At 56.6% G+C, this 23,811-nt stretch overlaps 1 protein-coding gene and 1 pseudogene across 1 annotated transcript; one reads left to right on the forward strand and one right to left on the reverse strand.

Moving 5' to 3' along the window:
- On the forward strand, positions 1-21,397 carry LOC105986373 (receptor-type tyrosine-protein phosphatase V-like). The gene is made up of 34 exons (XM_013017267.1): positions 1-66; positions 804-871; positions 1,175-1,220; positions 1,386-1,658; positions 1,998-2,267; positions 2,436-2,699; positions 3,944-4,198; positions 4,295-4,540; positions 4,682-4,957; positions 6,527-6,802; positions 8,363-8,626; positions 8,825-9,091; positions 10,974-11,255; positions 11,498-11,638; positions 11,883-12,093; positions 12,196-12,263; positions 13,445-13,571; positions 13,694-13,741; positions 14,770-14,863; positions 14,966-15,056; positions 15,148-15,224; positions 16,567-16,701; positions 17,412-17,534; positions 18,264-18,424; positions 18,513-18,648; positions 19,237-19,304; positions 19,450-19,537; positions 19,618-19,696; positions 19,787-19,863; positions 20,010-20,138; positions 20,234-20,350; positions 20,477-20,640; positions 20,867-21,002; positions 21,210-21,397. The coding sequence occupies exons 2-34, from the start codon at positions 806-808 to the stop codon at positions 21,267-21,269; spliced, it is 5,115 nt and encodes a 1,704-aa protein (XP_012872721.1). The 5' UTR covers positions 1-66; positions 804-805; the 3' UTR covers positions 21,270-21,397.
- Positions 9,904-10,243, reverse strand: LOC105986374 (annotated as a pseudogene).
- Positions 21,398-23,811: the final 2,414 nt, after the last annotated feature.

Raw genomic sequence — 23,811 nt, forward strand, 5'->3', positions numbered from 1 at the left:
GAAACCCGATTCTGAGCTGAGTGTATGCGTGCCAGGTCTGCCATTTCTATGGCATCAAAGCCACAGGTTCAAATTCAGCTTTTCCCTCAACACATGTGGGACCTCGGGGGAGGGGCTCTGCTCTCGCCTGGATTTCAGGTTCTGTGGCTGTGGGGGGAGTAGATGACACCCAAGGTCAGGCAGCCCACAAGTGCCTGGCCACCCCCTCGGGTCACAGGAACACTCGGACCTCTGGGACCCGCGGGTTTCCTCCTCTTCCCCTACAGAAGACGAACACGCTTCCGCCATGCACGTGCACACCGCCCGTGGGAGGGGAGAGGTTGCTTCTCACCCCGTCCCCTTTCCACAGTTGGGGGGAGGCTGGCTCTGTCCACTCTATGTGGCCATCTGCGAGGCCACTGCTCCCTTAGTCTTCCCTAGGGACAAAGGACATTTTGCTCCCTGGAGACCTGCCTGCTGGAAGTGGGGTGGGGTGGGACACGGGCAGCCGGGCGGGGGGGGGGTTAGGGGGGGTTAGGCTTGTTCTGGGCTTGCAGTACTGTGGTTCCTCTTGTACCTTCTGGGCCTACAGCCCAGACTTTGCTTCTCCTCTCCCCTCTCCAAGCCTTGCCAAGGGTGTGGGCGTGGGGCAGGGTTTGGGGCTGAGAGGCAGCCCCCTTGCTCTTTGCTGCCTGCTAGAAGCTCTGCCCTTCCCACTTTTACCCAAAGCCAGCCAGTGGGGCATCGGGAGGGTTAGGAGGGTGTGTGCGTGGGGGGGGGAGTATGGCTCCGCCTTCTGCTGCCTCCCGACTTTTCCTCTGCAGACATGATGTGGGTGAGGCCCCCAGTGCTGTTGGCTTGTCTCCTCTGGCTCCAGGGCTTTGTGGCTGAGGTATGATGGGCACGGGGGGGGGCAGGGGCGTCCCAGGCGGGTGGACCCCTGTTCTCCCAGACATGTTCAGGTCCCCCACCTCTCTCTAGCCGGCTCCACAGCTGGTCTGCATCAGGCAAGAAGGAAGGCCAGTGGCAGAGGACAGAGAGCGGATGGCTCCAGCTGCTAGGCTGCCACCGCACCGTGGCTGTGTCTCCAGGAGATAGCCCCCAGCTCTGCTCTCTGGTTCTAGCCTTGACCCTCCTGGCTCTCCCAGAGGCCTCAGTCCATCTCTCCTCCTCTCTCTTCCCTTCCTTCCTGCAGGAAGATGCATGTCACTCCCTGGAAGGGAGCCCAAACCTGGAGGGAGGTAGGTGTCTTCTGTGGGTGATAGGATGGAATGAGGGGGGGTCTGGGAGAGGGGCTAGATGGATGCAGGGCTAATTACTCCACACCAGACTCTTTTGGGGGCCCTTCCTTCTTTATCAGGGGCCAAAGGGTATTAGGAGACTCTGCATACACCCCTTTTCTCCAGGGCCACCCCCAAGCATGAACGTGAGCCACCAGGGGGCACCCACCAGCCTGTTTGTGAACTGGACAGCGGCAGAGCCGGGTGGCTTTGGCCATGCCCTCCGCCTCCTGCGCCTCAGCCCCCTCAGCTCTCCCGAAGGGCAGCAGCTCCAGGCCTACACCAATGGATCCAGCTTCGAGTTCCACAACCTGGTGCCAGGAAGTCGATACCAGCTGGAAGTGACTGACTTGCATCCCTGTGGACAGAATGCCACTGTCGCTCTCACTGTCCGCACAGGTATGAGGACTGAAGGAGGGGGAGATTTGGCTTGGGGTTGGGGCAGTGTAGACAAAGGGGTCAGCCTCTGTGGGGCTGGGTGAGGTGGTTCACGCCTGTAATCCTAGCCACCCAGGAGGCTGAGATCTGACCATCAAGGTGTGAAGCTAGCCCAGGCAGGAAAGTCCATGAGATATTGCCAGTTAACCACCAAAAAGCTGGAAGTGGGGCTGTGGCTCACGTGGTAGAGTACCAGCCTTGAGTGAAAAACTTAACACCACCAAGGCCCCCAGTTCAAGCTCCAGTGGGGGGGGAAAGGCCTTTGGAACTGACCTTGGTGCGTTTCTCTACTTCCTTTAGCCCCAGCAATTGTCCGAGAACTGCAGCTCCACAGCTCTGGGAGCCCCACTCGCCTGGAGGCCTCCTGGGGCGATGCCCCGGGGGAGCAGGATGGCTACCAGCTTCTCCTGTACCACCTAGAGTCCCAAACCCTGGCATGGAATATCTCCCTGTCCCCAGGAAACCTATCTTACCGCTTTGACAACCTCTTGCCAGGCAGCCAGTATGTATTGGAGGTTATCACGTGGGCAGGTGATCTCCAAGCGAAGATCAGCGTCCACCAGTGGACAGGTAAGCTGGGTCCCTGAGCAAGGCCTAGAGTGATCTCCCCTCCCCCGATTTGGGGAAAGGTGTGGGGAGCCATGTTCCAGTGTGGTTATGCTTCCCGGCCCTTTTGCCTTAGAGCTGGTGTCAGTATCTTCTTCAAGCCCACGTGTGCCCTGCTCATCCCTCCCTCAGGCCCCGTGCCCCCGGATCACCTGAGGCTAAGTGCCCTGGACACCAGTGCCCTGCAGGCCTCCTGGAACCGCTCTGAGGGGGCTGCCCAGCTCCACCTCCTGCTCACCGACCGCCTAGGCAGCTCCAACCTGACCACAGTAGTCAGCCGCGGGGTCTCAAATCATACCTTCCTCCACCTGTCTCCGGGAACCCAGTATGAGCTGATGCTCAGGGCTGCTGCTGGGCCCCATCAGGCCACGGGGCCCAGTGCCACCGAATGGACCTGTAAGTATCCGAGAGTTGAGGGGATATGCACAAGCTGCTTAATGATCTTCGTTATCTGGAAATAGCTGAGGGGGAGTGGGTTCCTCTGGGGGCACAGATGCTGAGTATCTCCGGCTGGCTAGAGGCGCCACCTAGAGGATGACGGTAGAAGTGATGTTTATCATTATTGAACCATTTTCTGGGGTGGGCTCTGTGCTGGGCACTTCCTACGAGTACTTTAATTCCATCTTCAAAACAGCCTGATGTGGGTCCTGTTGCTCTCTGTTATGGCAGAGGTTGCTAAGATGCAGAGAGAGAAAGAACCCAAGGTCACACTAGGTGTGGATGTAGCCCATCTGGACCTGGCCGGAACTCTGTAGAACCCATTTCAGCTTCCCTCATTCACCATGCTCTTACTCTGAGAAGTGCTGCCGGGCAGTGGTTAAGAGGAGAGGAGCCAGGCCAGGCACCAAGAGCTCACACCTGTAATCTAAGCTAGTCAGGAGGCTAAGATCTAGAGAAACATGGTCCAAAGCCAGCAAGGAAAGTCCATGAGATTCCATCTAACTAGCAAAAAACCAGGCTGGAAGCACACAGCTCAGCAAGCAAGCAAGCCGAGTTGAGTGCAAGGCTCTGAATTCAGACCCTGGTACCAGATATCTTCCTGAGTTCTTAGATTTGTTTCTGCTACTTGCTAGCTGTGGATTTTTGGATGAGTATTTGCTTACCTGCCTTTGAACTCAGGCCCTCATGCTCTCCCTTGGCTTTTTTCCTCAAGGCTACAGTTCTACCACTTGATCCACAGCCCCATTTCCACTTTTTTTCCCCTTAGTTAACTGGACAGACATAGGAATCTCACAGACTTTTCTGTCTAGGCTGGCTTCGATTCACAATCCTCAGATCTCATCCTCCTGAGTAGCTAGGGTTACAGGCATAGATTCTGTTGGATTATCCAACTCCTGGCAGTCGCTCTATGTTGAACAAGTTGCATCCATCGTCTAGTTGAGGATTATACGTGGGAGCTGCATGGAGCGTCCTCAGAGCTGGCAGACACACATTCAGTCACGTGATGTGTTATGTCTGTTGCTGTGGGCTGCTCAGATGGCAGCTCCGGTTCCTGGAATTCACTCAGAGTGTGGCGAATGGGGCTGCTATCCTGGGCGATGCACAGCTGGGCGTGTATGGAGAGCATCTGGCAGGGGCAGTGGGGGTTTTTCTCCTCCACTGCTTGGGTATTTGGGGAGTATTTGCCTCTTTCTCCTCAGACCCCTCTCCCCCACTGGATCTGTTGCTGACTCCGATGCCCCCTGAGCTGCAGGCCAGCTGGAAGGCAGGGCCGGGAGTGCAGGACGGCTACTTGCTGAAGTTGAGTGGACCGATGGAGACGAACATCTCTCTGGGCCCTGAGGTCCACAGCGCCACTATCCCAGGACCTCTGCCAACTGGACACTACGCCCTGGAGCTGAGGGTGCTGGCTGGGCCGCATCATGCCTGGGCTCAGGCCAGTGCCTGGCTGGCTGGTGAGTCTGGGCTGGAGAGGTCAGTGTGGAGTCCTGCTAGGGGCAGTGGCCCGGGGGCGGCTGGGTCCTCACTATCCGATCTTTCTTCCTTCCCAGATCCTACAGCCCAGCCCAGGCAGGGCAGTGGTGCCAAGCTGCAGCTGCAAGGATTGAAGGCCACCAGGGAGCCTGGGCGGCGGGCATTGCTCTATGCAGATGGTGGCCCAGGCCTCCTAGGAAATATCTCTGTGCCCTCTGGTGCCACCCACGTCACCTTCTGTGAGCTGGTGCCGGGGGCCCACTACCGGGTAGACATTACCTCGTCCTCTGGATTCATCACCCAAAGCCTCACAGGCCACACAAGTGAGTGCCAGCCACTGTGCGCCCTGGTCCCGGGGCTGGAAGACTTTGCCGAGACAAGCTGAAGAAAGGCTTGGGAGAGCTGAGCAGGGGGTGTCAGGAGCCAGGACCCGTGACCCCTCACCAGACGCTCCCTCTCTTCAGGTCCCCTGGCACCCCGGTCACTGGAGGTCACCAGCAGGGGAAGCCCCTCTGAACTGACCATTGGCTGGGCCGCAGCCCCAGGAGAGCGAGAAGGCTACAAGGTTGGCTGGTACCAGGATGGCAGCCAGGGGTCGCCCGACAGCCTCGCTGATGTGGGCCCGGACCGTTCCAGGCTGACTCTGAGGGATCTGGTCCCTGGCTCCTGCTACAACGTGTCAGTGTGGGCCTGGGCTGGGGACCTCCACTCCAGCACCCAGAGGATACAGGCCTGTACCCGTGAGTTCCTGGCTTCACTCTGGGAGCCTGGCACAGGGCAGCAGGTGGTGGCGTAGCCTCCTCCTCTCTGCCCTTTCCCGTGTCATGTTCTTGATTCAGAGGGTCATGAGTGAGGTCTTTCCTGAATGTATTCGTACGCATTTTCTACCTTCCACTACCTGATTGGCTGGCCATCCACTCACACATATACCCATTCATCTATTCATTCTTTTCTTTTTCTTTTTTTGCCAGTCAGGGCCTGGGCACTGACCCTGAGCTTCTTTTTGCTCAAGGCTAGCACTCTACCACTTGAGCCACTTCTGGCTTTTTCTGTGTATGTGGTACTGAGGAATGGAACCCAAGGCTTCATGCATGGTAGGCAAGCACTCTACCACTAAGACACATTTCCAGCCCTATTCATTCATCTATCCACCCACCCACCAATCCATCCATCTACCCACTCACCCACCTGTCTGTTTATCTACCCACCACTTGCTCTCTCTCCTCTGACTCTCTAAGCAGATGTCCTTGTTAGGAGTACAAAAAAGATCAGCCCAGTCTACTTAAAATTCCCATTTTCCCCCATTTGAATGCAGTTTCATGTGATAGAAGAATTTATAGATGAGTATGTACATCTATCCATGTACATACTCATCTATAAATTCTTATATCTATCCACTCACCCATCCATTCACCCACTCACTCACTTATCCACCTATTTATCTATCCACCCAGCCAGCCACGCACCTACCACCCACCCATCTAGCCAACCACACACCTATCTGTCCATCCATCCTTCCAACTACCCATTTATCGTCTCAACAAATAATTAATTCCTACTATTTTCTAGGTATGGGATTAGGTGCCACAGCTAAATATTCTGAAGAAAGGACAACTGGTAGATAGCTTATATACCTATAAGACATGAGATTTTACATCGTATATGACAAATGTAAAGGCCTTGGCAGGAATGTGCAAGACATACTTGCTTGAAATCACATGAAACTGCATTAAAATGGGGGAAAATGGGAATTTTAAGTAGACTGGGCTGATCTTTTTTGTACTCCTAACAAGGACATCTGCTTAGAGAGTCAGAGGAGAGAGAGCAAGTGGGGGCCTGGGTAGGAAGGATGTGGGGATTCATCAGGAGGCTAAGCATGAACACAGACCAGAATTAGACTCACAGACAGACTGTGACCTAGGCAGAAATCACTGTCAGCAGGTAGACTGGCAGGCAGGGCCCTTGTGGGGTATGAGAAAGTAGGTAGGTACCTTTCTAGGTAGCACAGTGAACAGACAACATGGCCTCAGGAGCTGACACATATCATGCAGGGGGCAGGTGTTGGTAGGGCCAGGTGTGGGGGTGGGTTAGGCCCAAGTGGGGTTGGAGCAGGTGCTGGGCAGGGGCCTGGCATCAGGCAGGAAGTAGATATTGGGTTAGCAATCTAGGAAGGCTTCTAGGATGGTGAGGTGAGTGGGCCCTGAGCCCTGTGGAAGTGGGGGCTTTCCTATGGAAGGCGGTACAGCTGTTTGGGGCCACAGAGGCAGAGTTTGGTGTTAGTCCACATCTGTCTCTTCCTGCCCTCCAAGGCCCTGCTCCGGTTGCCAACTTGAGCCTGAGCTTTGCTACGGAGCCGCCGGCGGCACTGAGGGCGTCCTGGAGCCCCCCTCCAGGTGGCAGGGATGGTTTCCAGCTACGGATTTACAATCTGCGACCCCTGGCTCTAGAAAAAGAGGAGACCCTGGTCCCTGAGGCCCAGAATTTCTCCTGGGCCCAGTTGGCCCCAGGCTCTGAGTTCCTGGTGCAGCTGGGTACCCTGCGGGGCTTGGACGAGAGCAGCAGTGCCAATGCCACAGTCTGGACACGTGAGTGCTCCCATGGGTCCTCCCTCACCCTGGCTCTTTGGACTCCCAGGGCTTTGTGTGTCCCCCCTTGACCTCGCTGGCCTGTAGGTAGGCAGCTGAGAAAACTTCACTGCGAACCAGCCTGTGGCTATCCCCCCAACCCCAGGAAACTGCTCATCATTCATGGAAACTCTTGGCTTTCTTGAAGGACCATTCACTTGTACAGCAGCCACTTCCCATGCTCCCTTGTGCCCGGTGGTATGGAGGTGGGCAGCAGTGGGATCCAGCCCAGACCCTGCTGCTAGTCGGGTCTGAGCTATGAGTTGTCACTAAAACAAGCACCCTAGCAAATGCTCACTGGGTACTTTGCTCAGTATTCCACCTGCTGCTTAAAACATGCTTAGGAGATCAACACCCTGGCTATCTCCATCGACAAATGAGGAAACTGAGGCACACAGAGAGAAGGTAACTTGCCTTCTGAGGGGAGAGTTGAGATCAAGTTCAGCTGTGTGAGGAGCAACAGGAAAGAGGGGCAGAATTCTCTGAAGGTCAGGGCACACATGACCTCCTCCTTCCCCCACATTCCTCAGGAAGCCCCTCTTCCACCAGCTCAGGTCTTCCTACATGCTCAGCTTGCTGGCCTCTTACATGCCTTCAATCTGGGGTGAGTCCCCCAACCCTGCCTGGGCCTTCCCTCTCAGCCTCCTTCTTCCCACAAGCCACCATCACTCTCTTCGAGATTTCTCTCAAGAGCCAGGCACTGGTGACTCATGCCTGTAATCCTAGCTACTCGGGTGGCTGAGATCTGAGGATCCAGATTCAAAGCCTGCCTGGGTAGGAAAGCTCATGAGCCTCTGATCTCTGATTAGCCACCTCAAAACTGGAATTGGAGCTGTGGTTCAAGTGGTAGAGCATTAACCTTGAATGCAAAAGCTCAGGGACAGTTCCCAGGCCCAGAGTTCAAGTCCCATGCATAGCGCACACACACAAAGACAAAAGAAAAAGAGAAAAGACTCCTCTCAAGAACTTAGACTGGATAAAAGTCTGGCCTGGGAGCCTGGAGATCTGGGTTCTAGCCTGGGCTAGCACTGAGAGCATGCCTCAGCCTCCCTGGCCCCCATTATCCTTGGAGATGGAGGTAGTGGGCCAGGCCTGCATGACCCCAGATCCTAGGACTGGGTCTGAGGACAGAGGACATTGCCTGGGCCCCACATGCCCATCTGTCCACCCACATCAAGGTATTTCAAGTCCTGCAGGACTGAGGAGAGCCTGTGAACAACATCCATGGTGCCCTGTCTAGTCCCATAGGCCACAATGGGATGGCACTGGGAAGAGGGAGAGATTAATTTATCCATTTAAGCTGGGGTGGTAGTGGTGGTGGTGGTGGTGGAGAGGGGATGGGCAGAGTCAGATCTCAGGATCCCTGCTGTCCCTGGTCACTGTCCCTGGCTCAGACTGGGCCAGGACAGGCAGAATGAATGGTGGAATGGACCTTTCTGGGCAGGAGGACCCGAATAAAATATCTAATGTAGATTCTTTTTTCTCTTCTTGTCCACCCTGCCATGCTTGGCTTTCCTACAGCTCCCTTGGCCCCTCCTGAGATACACGTGACCAGCGAGGGCCCCACACAGCTCCGGGTATCCTGGGTCCATGCTTCTGGGGGCCGAGATCAGTACCAGCTGACCCTGTACCAGGAAGGCACCCAGGTGGCCACTGGCACCGTGGGGGCTGAGGTGAACAGCACAAGCTTTTCAGCTCTGACCCCGGGCACCCAGTATGAGGTGGAGTTGGCCACACAGGCTGGGCCCCTCCGCACCGCAGCTGCCAACGTCTCCGGCTGGACCTGTGAGCAGACTGTGGGAAAGGCAGGGAGGGGAGGGGCGTGGCCAGGACCACTCCAAGACCCCGGGGCCCCTCCCTCCATGGCATAGTAGCTCACCTCCACGCTGAGGGCCCCGCATGAGATCATGGTCCTCTGAGCCACACAGGCCTCTCATGATCAGGGCCAGCGGGCCTGGCTGACCCGTGCCCTTCCCTCCACAGCCCCGTCCATGCCCAGTGAGTTGCTGGTGTCCATGCAGGCGGGCAGCGCCACGGTCAGCCTGGCCTGGGCCAGTGGCTCCTTGGGGCAGGGCATATGCCATGCCCAGCTCTCTGAGGATGGGCACCCCGCCTGGGAGGAGCCCCTGGCCGTAGGCCAAGCCCACCTCGTGCTGAGGGGCCTCACGCCTGGACGCAGCCTCGGGCTGTCAGTGCTGTGCCGAGCCGGGCCTCTCCAGGCCTCCACTCGCCCCGTGGTGCTGCCTGTCGGTAGGTTGCCATCCACGAGGGGTGGGAGAAGTGACAGGAGGCTGTGGCCCTGCTCCTGGCAGGCAGGTGTGTGCCCACCTCTGTCCCCATGGCTTGCTACCAAGGACAAGTCATTTCTCCACATGACTGTGGTCCTTCCCATGAACACAGACAGCCCTCTGCACCTGCTGGTTTGGGGGGGGGAGAGAGAGAGAGAGAGAGAGAGAGAGTGTTGGGGCTTGAATTCAGGGCCTTGAACTCTTCCTCAGCTTTTTTTGCTCAAGGCTGGTGCTCTACAACTTGAGCCACACACTCCAACACTGGCTCCCCTCCCCCCCCCCCATTTCAAGTGTTTTAAAACTTTAGCAGTACAAATTATCCAGGTTGAGGATTATCCACAGATCAACGCAATGAAGTCCATATTAAAAAACAAACAAACCCAAACAATGAAAACAACATAAAACATACTCATCAGGTCTCAGACGTAAAGTTTGAGACATTGAATTTCTATAACTCGCTCATTCCCTTTCGCCTTCATCTCTTCCAGGACTTGATTGATGGTCATGTTGTTATCATATCCGTGATCATTTTCCTGACCCTTTGATTTTTGGTTTTTGTTTTCCTTTGAGGCTCTTGGCCTTTCATCCTCCTTATTTCTCAGCATGGAGGACTTTAGTTCATTGTCCTGGCTGCTTTGTTTTTATTTTTGATATTGGGCTTTGACCTCTGTCATTATTATTATTTAATAATAATATCCACCCCTCTTTTTAATGATGGAAACAGAAAGTATCTAAAACTGAAGCTTCTGAAAGAAGCACTTGTTCTTGCTGGTCTTGTATCTCTCCTCAAACTTGACCTTGGCCTCCCGTCAGGCCTTGTGTTTAAGAGCTGGGTCTCCGAAGACATCCTTGTTGACCACAGATTTGTCCCAGGGGATATCTACATAGTTTCTTGTGGGCACAAGGTGATTGTAGTTATAAACCTTCACAAAGGACTTGATCTTTGACCTCTTGGCCATCTTCTTCTTGCCCATGTTAGCTGTCACTTTTCGGGAATAGCGATCAATTCCTGCCACCAAAGCATGGCTGTAGGGGCGATCTGAGGGCCATCATCAATGTTCTTCACGATGATGGCTTTAAGCACCACTTTCCCAGGTTTCCTGAACTTGCCCATTTCGACAGCACCCACCAGCCTTACAGCAAAAAGGACTTTAATAATAATATTAATAACCTCTGTCTCTCCCCCATTATTATTTAAATTACTGTGATAATGGTTTTTTTGAGTATATTCTTTTCCTACTCAGAATTTTTTTTTCCTCAGTGCATTTTTTTGTTTGTTTGTTTCTGCTCTGACTACTTTCTTTTCTCTCTGAGTTCCGTGAATCTCTCCTCATATCTTTTTTTTTTTTTTTTTTTTCTCTATTCTGGGGCTTGAACTCAGAGCCTGGGCACTGTCCCTGAGCTTCTTTTGCTCAAGACCAGCACTCTACCACTTGAGCCATAGCACCACTTCTGGCTTTTTCTGTTTATGTAGTACTGAGGAATTGAACCCAGGGCTTCATGAATGCTAGGCAAGCACTCTGCCACTAAGCCACACTCCCAGTCCCGTCTTTACTTCTTGATCTTCCTGGTGACATTCTTTTTCCAGTTTCATGATGTTCCTCTTTCCTTCTGCCACTGCTGGCTTTTGGCTGGCTAATTGGATATAAGAGTCTCACAGACTTTCCTGCCCAAGCTGGCTTGGAACCTCAGTCCTCAGATTTCAACCTCCTGAATAGCTAGGATTACAGCTGTGAGCTGCTGGTGCCCGGCTGCACCTGCTGCTTCTGGGGGCCCCTGAGCGAATGTCATCTTCCTGGGGGTACACGGACTCCTACACAGAGCAGACCCCATGGTTCCCCCAGAGCCTGGCCCTGTGAAGGACGTGCAATGCCAGCCGGAGACCACCCACCTGGCCCTGACCTGGTCCATGCCTCTCGGGGATGTGGACTCCTGTCTGGTGGTAGCAGAACAGCTGGTGGCCGGAGCGGGCACGCGCCTCGTGTTTCAGGCCAACACCTCTGAGGATGCCTTTCTCCTGCCTAACCTGGCACCTGCCACGCCCTATCGCCTCAGCCTCAGTGTGCTGGGCAGGAATGGCCTGTGGAGCCGGGCAGTGACCCTGGTATGCACCACTTCTGCTCAAGGTAGGCCTTTGTACCGCTCTCCCTCCATCGCTGCTGGCCCCCAGTGCCTTTCCCCTGGTTCCACACAGGAGCCTTGTACCATGGCCCTGTAGCCTGTGAATCTTCCAGTTCTTGTTTAATTGTGTCCAGGCACCATTTTTGCTGACAGACCCTGGGAGAGGTGCTGGGGACAGAAAGACCCGGTCCCTGCTCCCTGACTATAGCCACCAAGTTGGGCTTCTGTGTCCTCCCCTCTCCCCCAGCCTGGCATCCCCCAGAGCTGGCCGCAGCCCCCCAGCTGGAGCTGGAGTCAGGGCTGGGGGTGACGATCACACGAGGCATGTTTGGCAAGGATGATGGGCAAATCCAGTGGTATGGCATCATTGCCACCACCAACGTGTCACGTGAGTCCCGGGCCCAGAGGGGTGCAGGGAGGCTGGCTGTGGCCTGGTATGGGCAGGTGAGGACCGCCATTTAACCTGAGACTCGATGATGAAGATCTGAGGCTGGACTTGACTTGCAGCTGGAAGGGACCCCCAGACTCTTCTAGGTGGAGAACATACTAGAGAAATGGAGGCACTCCTCGCGACGGAGAGCGAGGCCTCTACCCACTGCCCATCTCCTGTCCTTTCCCCATTTCTCCGCCAGTGCCTCAGCCCCCGCAGGAAGCCATCAACCACACGTGGTTCGATCACTACTACAGGGGACACGACTGCTATCTGGCCACGCTGCTCCCCAACCCCTTCTACCCAGGGCCCTGGGCTGTGCCAACATCCTGGACGGTGCCCATGGGCACAGAAGACTGTGGCTATACCCAGGAGATATGCAACGGGCAGCTGAAGCTGGGTTTCCAGTACAGGTGTGTGTGTATCGGGGACGGACATCCACCGCCAGTGTGCAGGTCTGGGAGGGGTGTGGCTTCATCACCCGCCCTCCTCAACGGCCTTCTTCCCTGCCCCAGGTTCAGTGTGGTGGCGTTCACCAGGCTCAACTCTCCGGAGACCATCACCTCTTTCTCGGCCTTCTCAGGCGAGGAGGGCACCTGGCTGGCGTTCAGACGGTGCCAGCCGGTCCCTGGAGCTGGGGATGCATGCTGGGACCTCTCTTGCAGCCTTCCGCGGGAGGGGCTCAGCTTAGGCTCCTGGGGGTCAGGTGCCAGCTTGCAAAGCTGAGGTTCTGAGACCCTGGGCACCAGGCCTGGGCGGGGGCTGGGCTAGAGAGGCACTGGGTGGGGATAGGAGGGTCACTTCACTGTTGTCTATAGCAACAGCATTTTCCTATCTCCAGCCAACCACCAGGCTCTAGAGTAGCACTGTCTAGTAGGAACCCAGTGCAAGCCACCAGTGTGAGCTGAACCCCATGTGCAACTTAGAATTCCCTAGCATAGGTTCAGGTGTAGTGGAACATGTCTGTAATCCCAGTACTTGGGAGGTAGTGGCTGTAAGATTGTGAGTTTAAGGACAGCCCGGGCTCACGCCTGTAATTCCAGCTACTCAGAGGCTGAGATCTGAGGATCACAGTTCAAAGCCAGCCCAGGCAGGAAAGTCCATGAGACTCTTATCTCCAATTAAAGACCAGAAGACCAGAAGTGGTGCTGTGGCTCAAGTGGTAGAGCGCTTTCCTTGAGCTGAAGAGCTGAGGGACAGTGCCTAGGCCCAGAGTTAAAGCCCCATGACCGACCTCAAAAAGAAGGAAGCTGAGATCTGAGATTGAGGTTGAAAGCCAGCATGGGCAAGAAAGTCCAATTAACCATTGAAAAGCTAGAAGTAGGGCTGGGGCTCAGGTGGTAGAGCGCAGGCCTTGAACAAAATAGCTCAGAGATATTGCCTAGGATCTGAGTTCAAGCCCCAGAACACACACACACACACACACACACACACACACACACACACACGACATTAATTTTTGACCTCACATTGAGCCAGTCACATTGCTTGTGCTCACTAAGCAGGAGGCCGCTGCTTTCCCTACAGGAGAGCGCAGTTCTACAAGGTCCAGGAAGCCAGGCCTTTGCCCTCTTCCTTTAGAGGGCGTGAGGGAGGGGAGGCCTGAGTCCAGGGTGGCTTGCTGGCTGTTTTCAGTTCAGTTCCTGGGGCCCAGTTTGCACCTGTGACTTCTAGCGTTCTCTATGACAACCTGAGTCCTGCAGAAGCTGGCCTGTCCACAGGCCAGCGGGACGAGGCCATATCCACCTCTTCTTCTGTCCCCAGAGCCCCGGGCCAGCGTGTCCTCGGCTGCAGTGCCCCTGGCAGCCGTGGTGGGCATCACGGCAGGCTGCGTCCTCACCGTCTGTGCCGGGCTGAGCTTGCTGTGCTGGTGGAGGCTGAAGGGGCCGGGGTGAGTGGGGGAGGGGGTCTCGGGGGTGGGGGAACCACCGTGCGTGTGGGGGATGAAGGGGGCTCCGGGGGGCTGTCCCCACCTGGGGGACTGCCTCCCACTTTGCCTCTGTGCTCTGGCAGGGCAGAGAAGGACAGCTTTTCCCACGAGTTGACGTCCCACAGCCTGAGGTGAGGGTACAGCCCGGTGCTTCCTGGAGTGGGACTGGGCGGCGGCGTGGGCCTGGGGGGGGCCCGGCCTGGAGGGGGGCGCTGCCGCAGCCCCCTTGCACGCTGTACCTCTGTGACTGCACACAGACAGCTCCCGGGCCTCTCCCATCTTCTTGAAGACTTCTAGCACCTTCTACCTCTTCTCCTCACGCCTGCAGCTTCTCCTTCCTCTTCCTCCTTCAAACCTACTGCATAAGTTGGAGCTGTCAGAGATAGAGGACCAAGGAGGAATGGGGGAAAGAAGTTACTTCTGGGGCGGGGGAAGGCTTGTGCTGAGTGTAGTGGCATTGGGAAGCTGGAGCAAGGGAGATGGGTTATATTATGGTGGAGGCTTGGAGAGTCCAAAATCTGATGGATGGGCGGCCCTAGACCCACACGAGGGTCTGAAGGGTCTGCAGGAAGAGTTCTTCCTCCCAGGAGGTCGGTTTTTGTTCTTTTAAGGCCTTCAACTGACTGGGTAAGGCCCATCCACATTAGGGAGAGTCAGCTTCTGTCATTACAGACAACTGAGTTAAAAAGCTAATTAATCGCATCCAAAACACAGCTTCCTGGAAACATCCAGGGTGATGCTTGGTTATATTTCTGGGCACTGTGGCCAGCCAAGCTGACATAAACCTAGCCACCACCCTCACTGCAGTGGGTTCTAATCACATGGATGAGTGGCTGTGGGGTTACTCCCGGCCAGAGCTCTCCCTCCTAGTGGCATTGATTGAGCACTGGCTGTATACTTGGGCCCTGCATGCTTAGTTCCTGTCCTCCGCCCCCACCCTCTCGCTCTCTCTCTGCCCCTTTTCCTTCACATTCTGTGATGGCAGCTTGCACTGGAGAGCTGACCGGGAGTGTGTGCTGTTCATTCTGGGGTTCAGAGGCCAGGATCTGTGAGCCCAACAGCCCCCTTGTGCGGACACTGTTTATCCAGCAGTGCATCTGCCATCCGGGGTGGGCAGGGCAGGGTTCACCCTCACAGGTGGGGACCCCCTCCCCCCTAGGCGGACCCACCGGCCCATCCCTACCCACGGCTTCCGGCAGAGCTTCGAGGCCAAGAGTGCTCATGCCAACCAGGCTTTCTTCCAAGAGTTTGAGGTGAGGCCTGCATTGCCCGTAGACTCCTGGTTTCCCAGCCTGGTGCCCACCTGACTCCGTGAGTTAGGTCAGCGCCAGCATCAGCGTCTCCCATGTGGGCAGGAGCTGAAGGAAGTGGGCCGGGAGCAGAGCCGGCTGGAGGCAGAGCAGCCGGCCAACGCCGCCAAGAACCGCTACCCACACGTGCTCCCTTGTGAGTAGCGCAGCCGGAGGGCAGGGCACAGGGCCCGGCGGGGCCCGGGAAGGGGCTGCGCGTGCCCACCCTGAGCTTCTCCCCTCTGCAGACGACCACTCCAGGGTCAGGCTGATGCAGCTGGCTGGAGACCCCCATTCTGACTACATCAACGCCAACTTCGTTCCCGTAAGCACCACCAGCTGGCGGGCTCTGGAGGTGTCAGCTTAGGATGTGAGCTGCAGGGGCGGGGGGGTAGGGTAGGGAGGAGATTCAGGGTCCTGGCGAAGCTATAGCTGTCATCTGTGATGATCACCCGGTCCTTATGTTTTAGGTCAACACAGTAGGTGGTGTTTGAGGGTCCATTCTGTTGAGTTAGTCATGTTAATACCTTTATGGGTCATGTATGTGTGTGCATGTTTGTGTGCATGTGCACGCACATGTGTGTAGTAAAGAGAGTGATTTGGAGAGATCAGGGCATCCTGGAGGAAAGAAAAAAATGGTCTATTGGAGGAATCACCAAAGACTTCCAAAAGCTATGTGTAGTGTAGTGATACATGCCTGTAATCCCAGCTACATGAGAGGCAGAGGCTGGAGGATTACAGGTCCTGGACTGGCCTAGGCAAAGTTAGGAAAACACTATCCCAAAAGCAAAATACAACAGGGCCAGAGACATAGCTCAAGTGGTAGAGCACTTGCCTCACGTGTGCAAGGCCCTGCGTTCAAACCCCCAAGAAGTTTCCTAGCAGAGGGGGCGTTCAGTCTCTTGAAAAACAAATGGCGTTGTTGGATTAGCCTACATGAGTTGTGCAGGGGGTCGGTGTAACACTTCCACACATGTATTCTGATCAACCTGACCCCCATCTCTCTCACCCCTCCCCACTCCCCGCCTTCTTACAACAATCTCAGTTCTATTTTGACACCTGCAGATGAGCTTCCACCGTATTTGACCACATGTGTCCTCTGTCACCCTCTCTGGTTGCCCTCACCCGATATTTTTTCCTGATATTCTGTGTGTGTGTGTATGTGTGTGTGTGTGTGTTGCACGGGAATGCAGGGTAAGGTGGGGCTCAGGGGGGAAAGGTAGACAGGGCTGGAGGTAGGAAAGAGGATTGGTTTTTAGCGAAGGGCTTTAGAGTCTGTGATGAGCCCTAATGCCTCAAGAAGGGTCGTGATGGGGGGAGGGTGCGGGGGGGGGGAGGCAGCTTCATGTTAGGGGAGACACTTGGGTTGGTGAGGCGGGCAAGCTGCGTAGACCGGCACGCTGGCCTGTGTGGATCTTGCTATTTCCAGGAGGATTTTCTTGCCCCTTTGAGGTGGGCATGGCGGAGGCCATGGCTCCTGCTTGGGCGCTTAGAGCCCGGGCTGTTCCTGTGTTTGCACACGTGGCTGTATGGGCCTGCGTGCTGCAGCCATGCTTGTGGAGGCCAAGGGCTGATCACCCCTGTTCTATGGTGGGGACCTGGGGGCCATGACACCCCCCCCACACACACCTGTGACTGTGTTCCTGCCCTCTGCCCCCACGCCCTAGGGCTACACTCACCCACAGGAATTCATCGCCACCCAGGGGCCTCTCAAGAAAACACTGGTGGACTTCTGGCGGCTGGTGTGGGAGCAGCAGGTCCCCATCATCGTCATGCTCACTGTGGGCATGGAGAACGGGAGGGTGAGCATGCCATGCAGCCATGCAGGTCCTCAAAAGAGCCACTAGGTGGCGCTTGTTCTTGTAGGAACCCTCCCTTCACCCTCACCGCCACCCCATTAGGTGTGCTAGGACAGAGGGAAGTAAGGGAGGATGGAAAGGGAGAAGGATACAAAAGTTAGGGTATCCTGCCTGGGGGATGCCTCCCCTGTGCCCTGAGCAGGCTGCTGAGCTGGCCTGTGACTAGGGCAGCAAGGCAAAGGCAGAAGACCCCTAAACCCGAGCAATCCAGTTTCCCAAAGGAGCCAAAGACCCTCCGAGCCCTGGGGGTCCAGGGTGAAGGTGCTGGCTCCCAGCGATAGGAGGGAGGCTGCTGGAGAAGGAGGCCTTGGAGCTGTGGGTACAAGGAGCAGAACTTCATCAGGGTGGCAGGGACCCAAAAGATGGGCTAGGAAGGTGGCTCAGTGGTAGAGTGCTCGCCTCCAGTGCATGAGGCCCTGGGTTTGATTCCTCAGCACCACATAAGCAGAAAAAGTCAGAAGTGGTGCTGTGGCTCAAGTGGTAGAGTGCTCGCCTTGAGCTGAAGAGCTGAGGCCTAGGCCCAGAGTTCAAGCCCCACCACCAAACAAACAAAAAAGAAATGGGCAGAGAGGGGTGGGGCTGATAAACTGGGGTGGGGGTGGGGTGTAGCAGGGAGTCCCCTCTCCCCAGCCCTCTCCAACCCTCCACCCTAGGTGCTGTGTGAGCATTACTGGCCAGCGGACCCCACCCCTGTCACGCACGGACACATCACCATCGACCTCCTGGCCGAGGAGTCCGAGGATGAGTGGACCACCAGGCAGTTCCGGCTGTGGCATGTGCGTGGCCAGGGAACAGGGCACCGGGGCTGAGACCTCCTGAGGAGGTGGCCCTCATATTGCTGAGGATCACTGGTTAGGGAACAGTAGTTCGTTAGGGAAGAGGTGCAAGGCACAAAGAAGGTCAAGGCTAACCTGGGGTATGGAGTGAACAGAGGCGGAGCGTGTGGCTCACATCTGTCATTCTAGGTACTCAGGAGGCTGAGATCTGAGGATCTGGGTTCAAAGCCAGCCTCGGCAGGAAAGTCCGTGAGACTATCTCAGTTAACCACCAGAAGTGGCGCTGTGGCTCAAGTGGTAGAGCTCTCGCCTTAAGCTGAAATGCTGAGGGACAGCGCCCAGGCCCAGAGTTCAAGCCCCACGACCAAGGGGTGGGGGTGGGGGCGGAGACAGAGCAAAGAGAGAAGCAATGGACGGTGCCCTCCCCACCCTGAACTCAGATCTGTGCTCCCTGCCCTCCCCACCCCTGGGTGCTTCTCCAGTGGGTGATCTTCTGGGACAGGAAGACGGGGCCTGGGATCAGCCCTCTGCAGGCACAGATCACCCAGGAGCATTGAGAAGGAGCCAGGGACTCAGGCAGCGTCTACAGCGGGGTGGGTGGGGACATAGAGCTGCCACCCTCCCTCCAGGAGACTCGGTCTGAGGGGAGAGGCTGACCACTGCCCTCAGGAGTTGGTGAGGAAGGCTCAGTAGCATAGCCCCTGCCCCCTCCTGCCCACCCGCCCTCAGGGTGCCCAGCAAAAGCAGCGGAGGGTGAAGCAGCTTCAGTTCACCACCTGGCCTGACCACAGCATCCCCGAGGCCCCCAGCTCCCTGCTCGCCTTTGTGCAGTTGGTACAGGAGCAGGTGAGGGCCACGCAGGCCATGGGGCCCATGCTGGTGCACTGCAGGTGAGAACGGGAGGTGGGGAGGCCTTGCATGGCCACGGTGGAGGGGAAGGGGCCTCCCCCACTGAGTTCCCCAGGGCTGTCCCCACAGTGCCGGTGTGGGCCGGACGGGCACCTTCATCGCCCTCTTGAGGCTGCTTCAGCAGCTGGAGGAAGAGCAGATGGTGGATGTGTTCCACACCGTGTATACACTCCGGTTGCATCGGCCCTTCATGATCCAGACACCAGTGAGCGCCTTACCATGCTGGGCCCCGCCGCTCAGACCTCAAGGAGAGGGAGGGCAGGAGATGGTCACAGGAAGTAGATGACTCTTTCTACAGTGGCCTGTTGTGCTCAGGGCTCATACTATGCCACTGTCCTCCCTGGGCTGCTTTTTTCCCCCTTCCCCTTCTCCCTTCCCTTCCCTTCCCTTCCCTCCCCTCCCCTCCCCTTCCCTCCCTTCCCTCCCCTCCTCTTCCCTCTCCCACACCCCAGGGCTTTTGCACCACACCTCCACTTCTGGCTTTTTGCTGGTCAATTAAAGGTAAGAGTTTCACAGATTTGTCTGCCCAGGCTGGCTTTGATCAGGGATCCTTGGACCTCAGTCTCCTGAGTAGCTAGGATTAGAGGTGTGAGCCATGGCAGTGCCCGGCTTGTTTTCTTTTCTATGAACGGACAGGAGGGATGGCCCTGGCCAAATCCACACTGAAGGACAGCACAGGGAAGTTCTTAGATGGATCCCTTGTCCCTCCTGTGTGTTTTAGATCTTGCTGGGCTAGCCCTCCCCCTCCCCCTCCCCCTCCCGCCCCCCCAGCTGACATCCTCTGTTCCACCAGAGCCAGTACATCTTCCTGCACAGCTGTCTGCTGAACAAGATTCTGAATGAGCCCTCTGACACTTTAGAGTAAGTTCTTGGGTCCCGGCAGCTGGGCATGGTGCCCTGTACCTTCTCACCAACAGGATTTGGCCTCCTGCCGTTGGGGAGAGCCTGGAAGACTGGCATGGGAGCTGGGTCACCTGAGCCTCTTTCTTCTCAGTCCTTCCCCCAGATCTGGGCCCATCTCTGTGATGAACTTTGCACAGGCGTGTGCCAAAAGGGCAGCCAATGCCAACTCTGGCTTCCTGAAGGAGTACGAGGTAGACTGCAGGCCCAGGAGTGGGTGGCACCAGAGGTGGGCCTTCCCTTCCCTGCCTCAGGGTGCCCATCTCCTTCCCAGCTCCTGCTGCAGGCCATCAAGGATGACACGGGCTCTTTGTTGCCCCCTCCTGGCCATGAGCAGAACAGCTCTATCTTCTGTGAGTCTCACTGAGTACACTGTGAGAGTTGGGGTTGGGGCAAAAGGCTTGGACCCTGTGGGCAACCTCTCACTCACCACTTCCCCACAGATGATGGTTCTCAGGTTGAGCTTTCTCTGGATCAGGAGAGCCCCACTGATGCCATGACCGAAGCCTGGCTCTTCCCTGTGAGATGATGCTGGTCTAGCTGCCTTACTGCTTACCCTCTATTTGTGCTTCTAAGCCTGGGACCTGGGGACTCTGGGAGCTTTTGGAGCTATGGGTTGGGCTGAGGACAACTTAATCCTTGGAGTTGATTGGCTGTGCTCTGCAGGGTGGGCCTTCTGGCCGTGACCACGTCGTATTGACTGGCCCTGCGGGGCCAGAGGAACTCTGGGAGCTGGTGTGGGAGCACGGAGCCCATGTGCTGGTCTCCCTGTACCCGCTGGATACCCAGGAGAAGGTGAGGGGCATGGGGGACAGAGGATAGGGAAGGGAGGAAAGCATGGTGCCGTCTGACCTTAGGAAGGTCCCTGAGCAACGTGGGCTATGTTCCAGCCTCAGGAGTTCTGGCCAACAGAGATGCAGCCGGTGGTCACAGACATGGTGACAGTGCACCGGGTGGCTGAGAGCAACACAGTCGGCTGGCCCTGTACCGTGTTCAGGGTCACACATGTAGGTGTCTTGGCCACCGGCCATGGGGTGGCGGGCTGTGGGGGTCAGGGGTCAGGGTGAGGGAGGGTTCCGGGCTGGCTACCCTCTGCCCTGCTGGGCACCAATTGGGATCGGGTCTCTTCCCAGGGGCAGAGCGGGCTGGAGAGGCAGGTCCAGCATCTGCAGTTTCAGTTCTGGGAATCGGGGCACGAGCTGCCTGCTGCCACCTTGCTGCCTTTCCTAGCTGCGGTGGGCCGTTGCTGCTCCCAGGGCAAGAGCAGAAAGCCAGGCACACTGCTCAGCCACTCCAGGTGCTGTTGGACAAATCTCCCGGCCCCTGCTTGAATGTGTGGGTCCAAACAACACAGCGCCCCAAAGTCCCTGTCCACTCTGCACCTTGCCCTTTACCCTCCTCTCCCCCACTTCCGGTCAGTATCCAGGGCCCTTTCCCAGTCCCTGGACCCAGGTGTGCTTTCAACCACATCCCTGGATGTGAGTACCCCCCAGGTACTCCATCCAACTCTAAGTCAATTGCAGCAAAGGCACTACCCATCTGGGCATCTTCCTGGCCATGGAGCAGCTGCTGCAGCAGGCGGGATCTGAGTGCACCGTGGATGTCTTTAACGTGGCCCTGCAGCAGTCACAGGCCTGTGGTCTCATGACTCCAACACTGGTGAGAGGCAACCAAGGGCTCAGCTGTGGGACGGGCCTGGGACGGGCAGGTTCTACTCTGGCTGCAGCGGCCTCGGGGCAGCAGCATGCAGTTTTGCCACCAGGTGGCGCTATGGATCACTATGCTCTGACCCACATGGCGTGCTAGGGTTAGAAGACACAGGTTTGAGCAGTTAAGAGTGAAGCTTCTTTCCATGTCTACCCTCAGGAGCAGTATATCTACCTCTACAACTGTCTGAACAGCGCACTGGTGGACGGGCTGCTCTGAGTCTGCGAAGGGCCCGTGCCCTGATGGGCTGTGATGGCAAGGCAACCCAGGCCTGGCTTCCCTGGGAGAATAGTTCCATAGGATCCCAACCAAGGGGAAACAGCCAAGGAATAAAAACATGCGGTCAAGTCTGAGGCTGTGTTCTGTCTGTCCGTCCTCTAGCATGGGTCCTCGTGGGCAAACAGGACAAGGATGGGAGCTGGGGCCTGGGACCAGCTGAGCTGGCTGTGCCCTGGAGCTGGTAAGTGGCTGTCTCTCACCCTGGAGTCCCCCCGTCCCCCAACACACACTTCTTAGTCTTCTGGTTTCCTCAGATTTCCATGTCTACCTCCAGCATCCTGTGGTGCTAGGCCCAGGGATGGAATCTCACTGACGTACCCATTCTTACCTACCATCCCAAATGCACTAGGATTTATGTGGTCCCTCACTTCCCTTCTCTGGACACCCCAGCCTTCTCTACCTGTGAGAGCCTTAGGAGCCATCCTCACTCACAGCAGACTTCTTGCCAGGGTAGAGATGCTCATGAGGGTCAGGAGCCAGAGAAACTCCCCTGCTCCTTTGTTCTTTCCTGTTTCCTTCCCTCCAATAGAAGGAGGTGGAGGAAAAAGCAAGGAGTGGGAATATGGAAAAGGGAAAACCTAGGAGACCAGAAAAGAGTGGGGATGTGACTGCCTGCCCCGGACACCTGAAGGCTGGACTGCACGTGGTAGAATACAATGTGGGATGGCCGCATAAGCTCCTGCCTGTCTCCTGGACTGGATCTCATGACCCTGATGCTAGAACCTGATGGCCCTTGGTAAAGGGCCCTGGAAGACAGAGAAGCCTAGAAATATTGAAAGAGAATTCTCTTGAGTAGAGTTACACGCGTGCACACACGCACACGCACGCACACACACACACACCCTGAATGGGGGAGACCAACTTCAGTTCCTAGTAATGCTCAAAGAGCCAGAGGTCAGGACCTCGGAAGGGTTGAAGAAGGGAAACAATAGCAAGGCCAACGGGCTTGGTTCCATAAAGACTCTCACAGGAGCTGGCTGGAGACAATTCTGAGCCCACCTCGAGAGACTGCAGCAGGGCTCAACCATGGCTTTCCAGCCTGAGCCCCTCACCAGAGCAGCAGGTGTGGAGATGGGGTGCAGGATGGAGCCACGGCTACAAATGTGTGACGTGGGAAATGCAGGCCTCCTGAGCTCAGGCTCGCCCACAGGGCAGAGGCGCTTCCGTGTGTAGGGCTTCCTGCTTGTGCAGGGCCATCCTGTAGCTCATCTTCTGCTTTTAGGGCTATAGTCCTGACTGATTCTCGGGGTCAGGGTTTGCTGGCTTTTTGACCCAGCTAGGCAGCCCCTCTGGCCCTGGAGTGACAGCAGAGGTTGGAGATGGAAGAGAAGGTCCTGAGACGTGAGAGTACACTGTGGGAGAAACACTGGATGCATCAAGGTCCTCAAGTTTCTGGTGTGCATTCTGTTTGGAGCATGAGGGGTCAGGGCAAGTGGGAACAGGGAGGCCTTGAGCCTCATCTAGCTCTGCACTGGGGTTTTGGCTCAGAGGGAGACCAAGTGACCAGAGAAAGCAAGAGGCCTGGTGAAGGAGTCTCTGCCAGCCAAGGATGGCTAAGAGAGAACGGAACTTGGCTCCAACTTGAACCAGCTCCCCACATCCTGAAGAAGGACAAAGGGCTCACTCTGGGATTGGAGCATCAAGGTGGCTGAACGGCATCTGCAGCACTGAGCCTCCAGGTGGCGCCAGTGCGCTGACTTTCTGACGGGCTCTGACAACCAGCTGGGCACACCGTGGGCTCTGGGGGGCCGGGGGAGGAATCAAGGCGATCCTCAGGCCTTAAACCCAACTGAGAGGACAGATGTGCATTTCCATCCATTGCACCCCAGGGGGTGGAAACCCACAGCCTAGTCTGCGTGTTAGGGCACTGTGCCTCCCTCCTCCACCTCTCCCCCCAACCTCACGACCCCATCCCGGACCCAGAGAGGAGGGCTGCCCTGCGCCGCACCACAGGCCGGCCCCAGCACCTGTGACCTTGAGCAGATAGCTTCTCCTGGGTCTGGGCAGACAGACGGCTTCTCTTGGGTTCCTCCAGTTCCAGACCTGCTGGGGGAGGCACTGGGGGAACCCTGAGCTCTCTCTCCCAGGCTCTCCTTCCTGTCCCCAGTGTCCCCTTGACTGTCCTCAAAGGCAAGAGGGCCTGGGGACGCCCCTAGCTCAGGATCTGGGGCGCCCCTTTTCAAACAAGTGCATGTCCGTGACATGCTGGGCTTTCCTTGCTTTGGATTTCTTCGCTTTCTCTCCCCCCCCCACCTTTTTCCCCCTCCTTTCCTGGATGAAATTCCTGCCAGCTGGGAGGGAAGGAAGGAGGGAAGGAAGGAGGGAAGCGAGCAGGAGGGAAGCGAGCAGGGGACGAGGCGCAGCGTCGAAAGTTTCCTTGACTCCTCCTCCGCCCGTGTCTCCCTCCCTCGCCAAGCCCAGCCAGTGAAACTGAATAAGGCCGATCGCTCACACAATGCCTGGCCGGCTCTGACGGCACGGT

The sequence above is a fragment of the Dipodomys ordii genome, unplaced genomic scaffold, assembly GCF_000151885.1.
Source record: "Dipodomys ordii isolate 6190 unplaced genomic scaffold, Dord_2.0 Scaffold35, whole genome shotgun sequence".
Classification (NCBI taxonomy): domain Eukaryota; kingdom Metazoa; phylum Chordata; class Mammalia; order Rodentia; family Heteromyidae; genus Dipodomys; species Dipodomys ordii.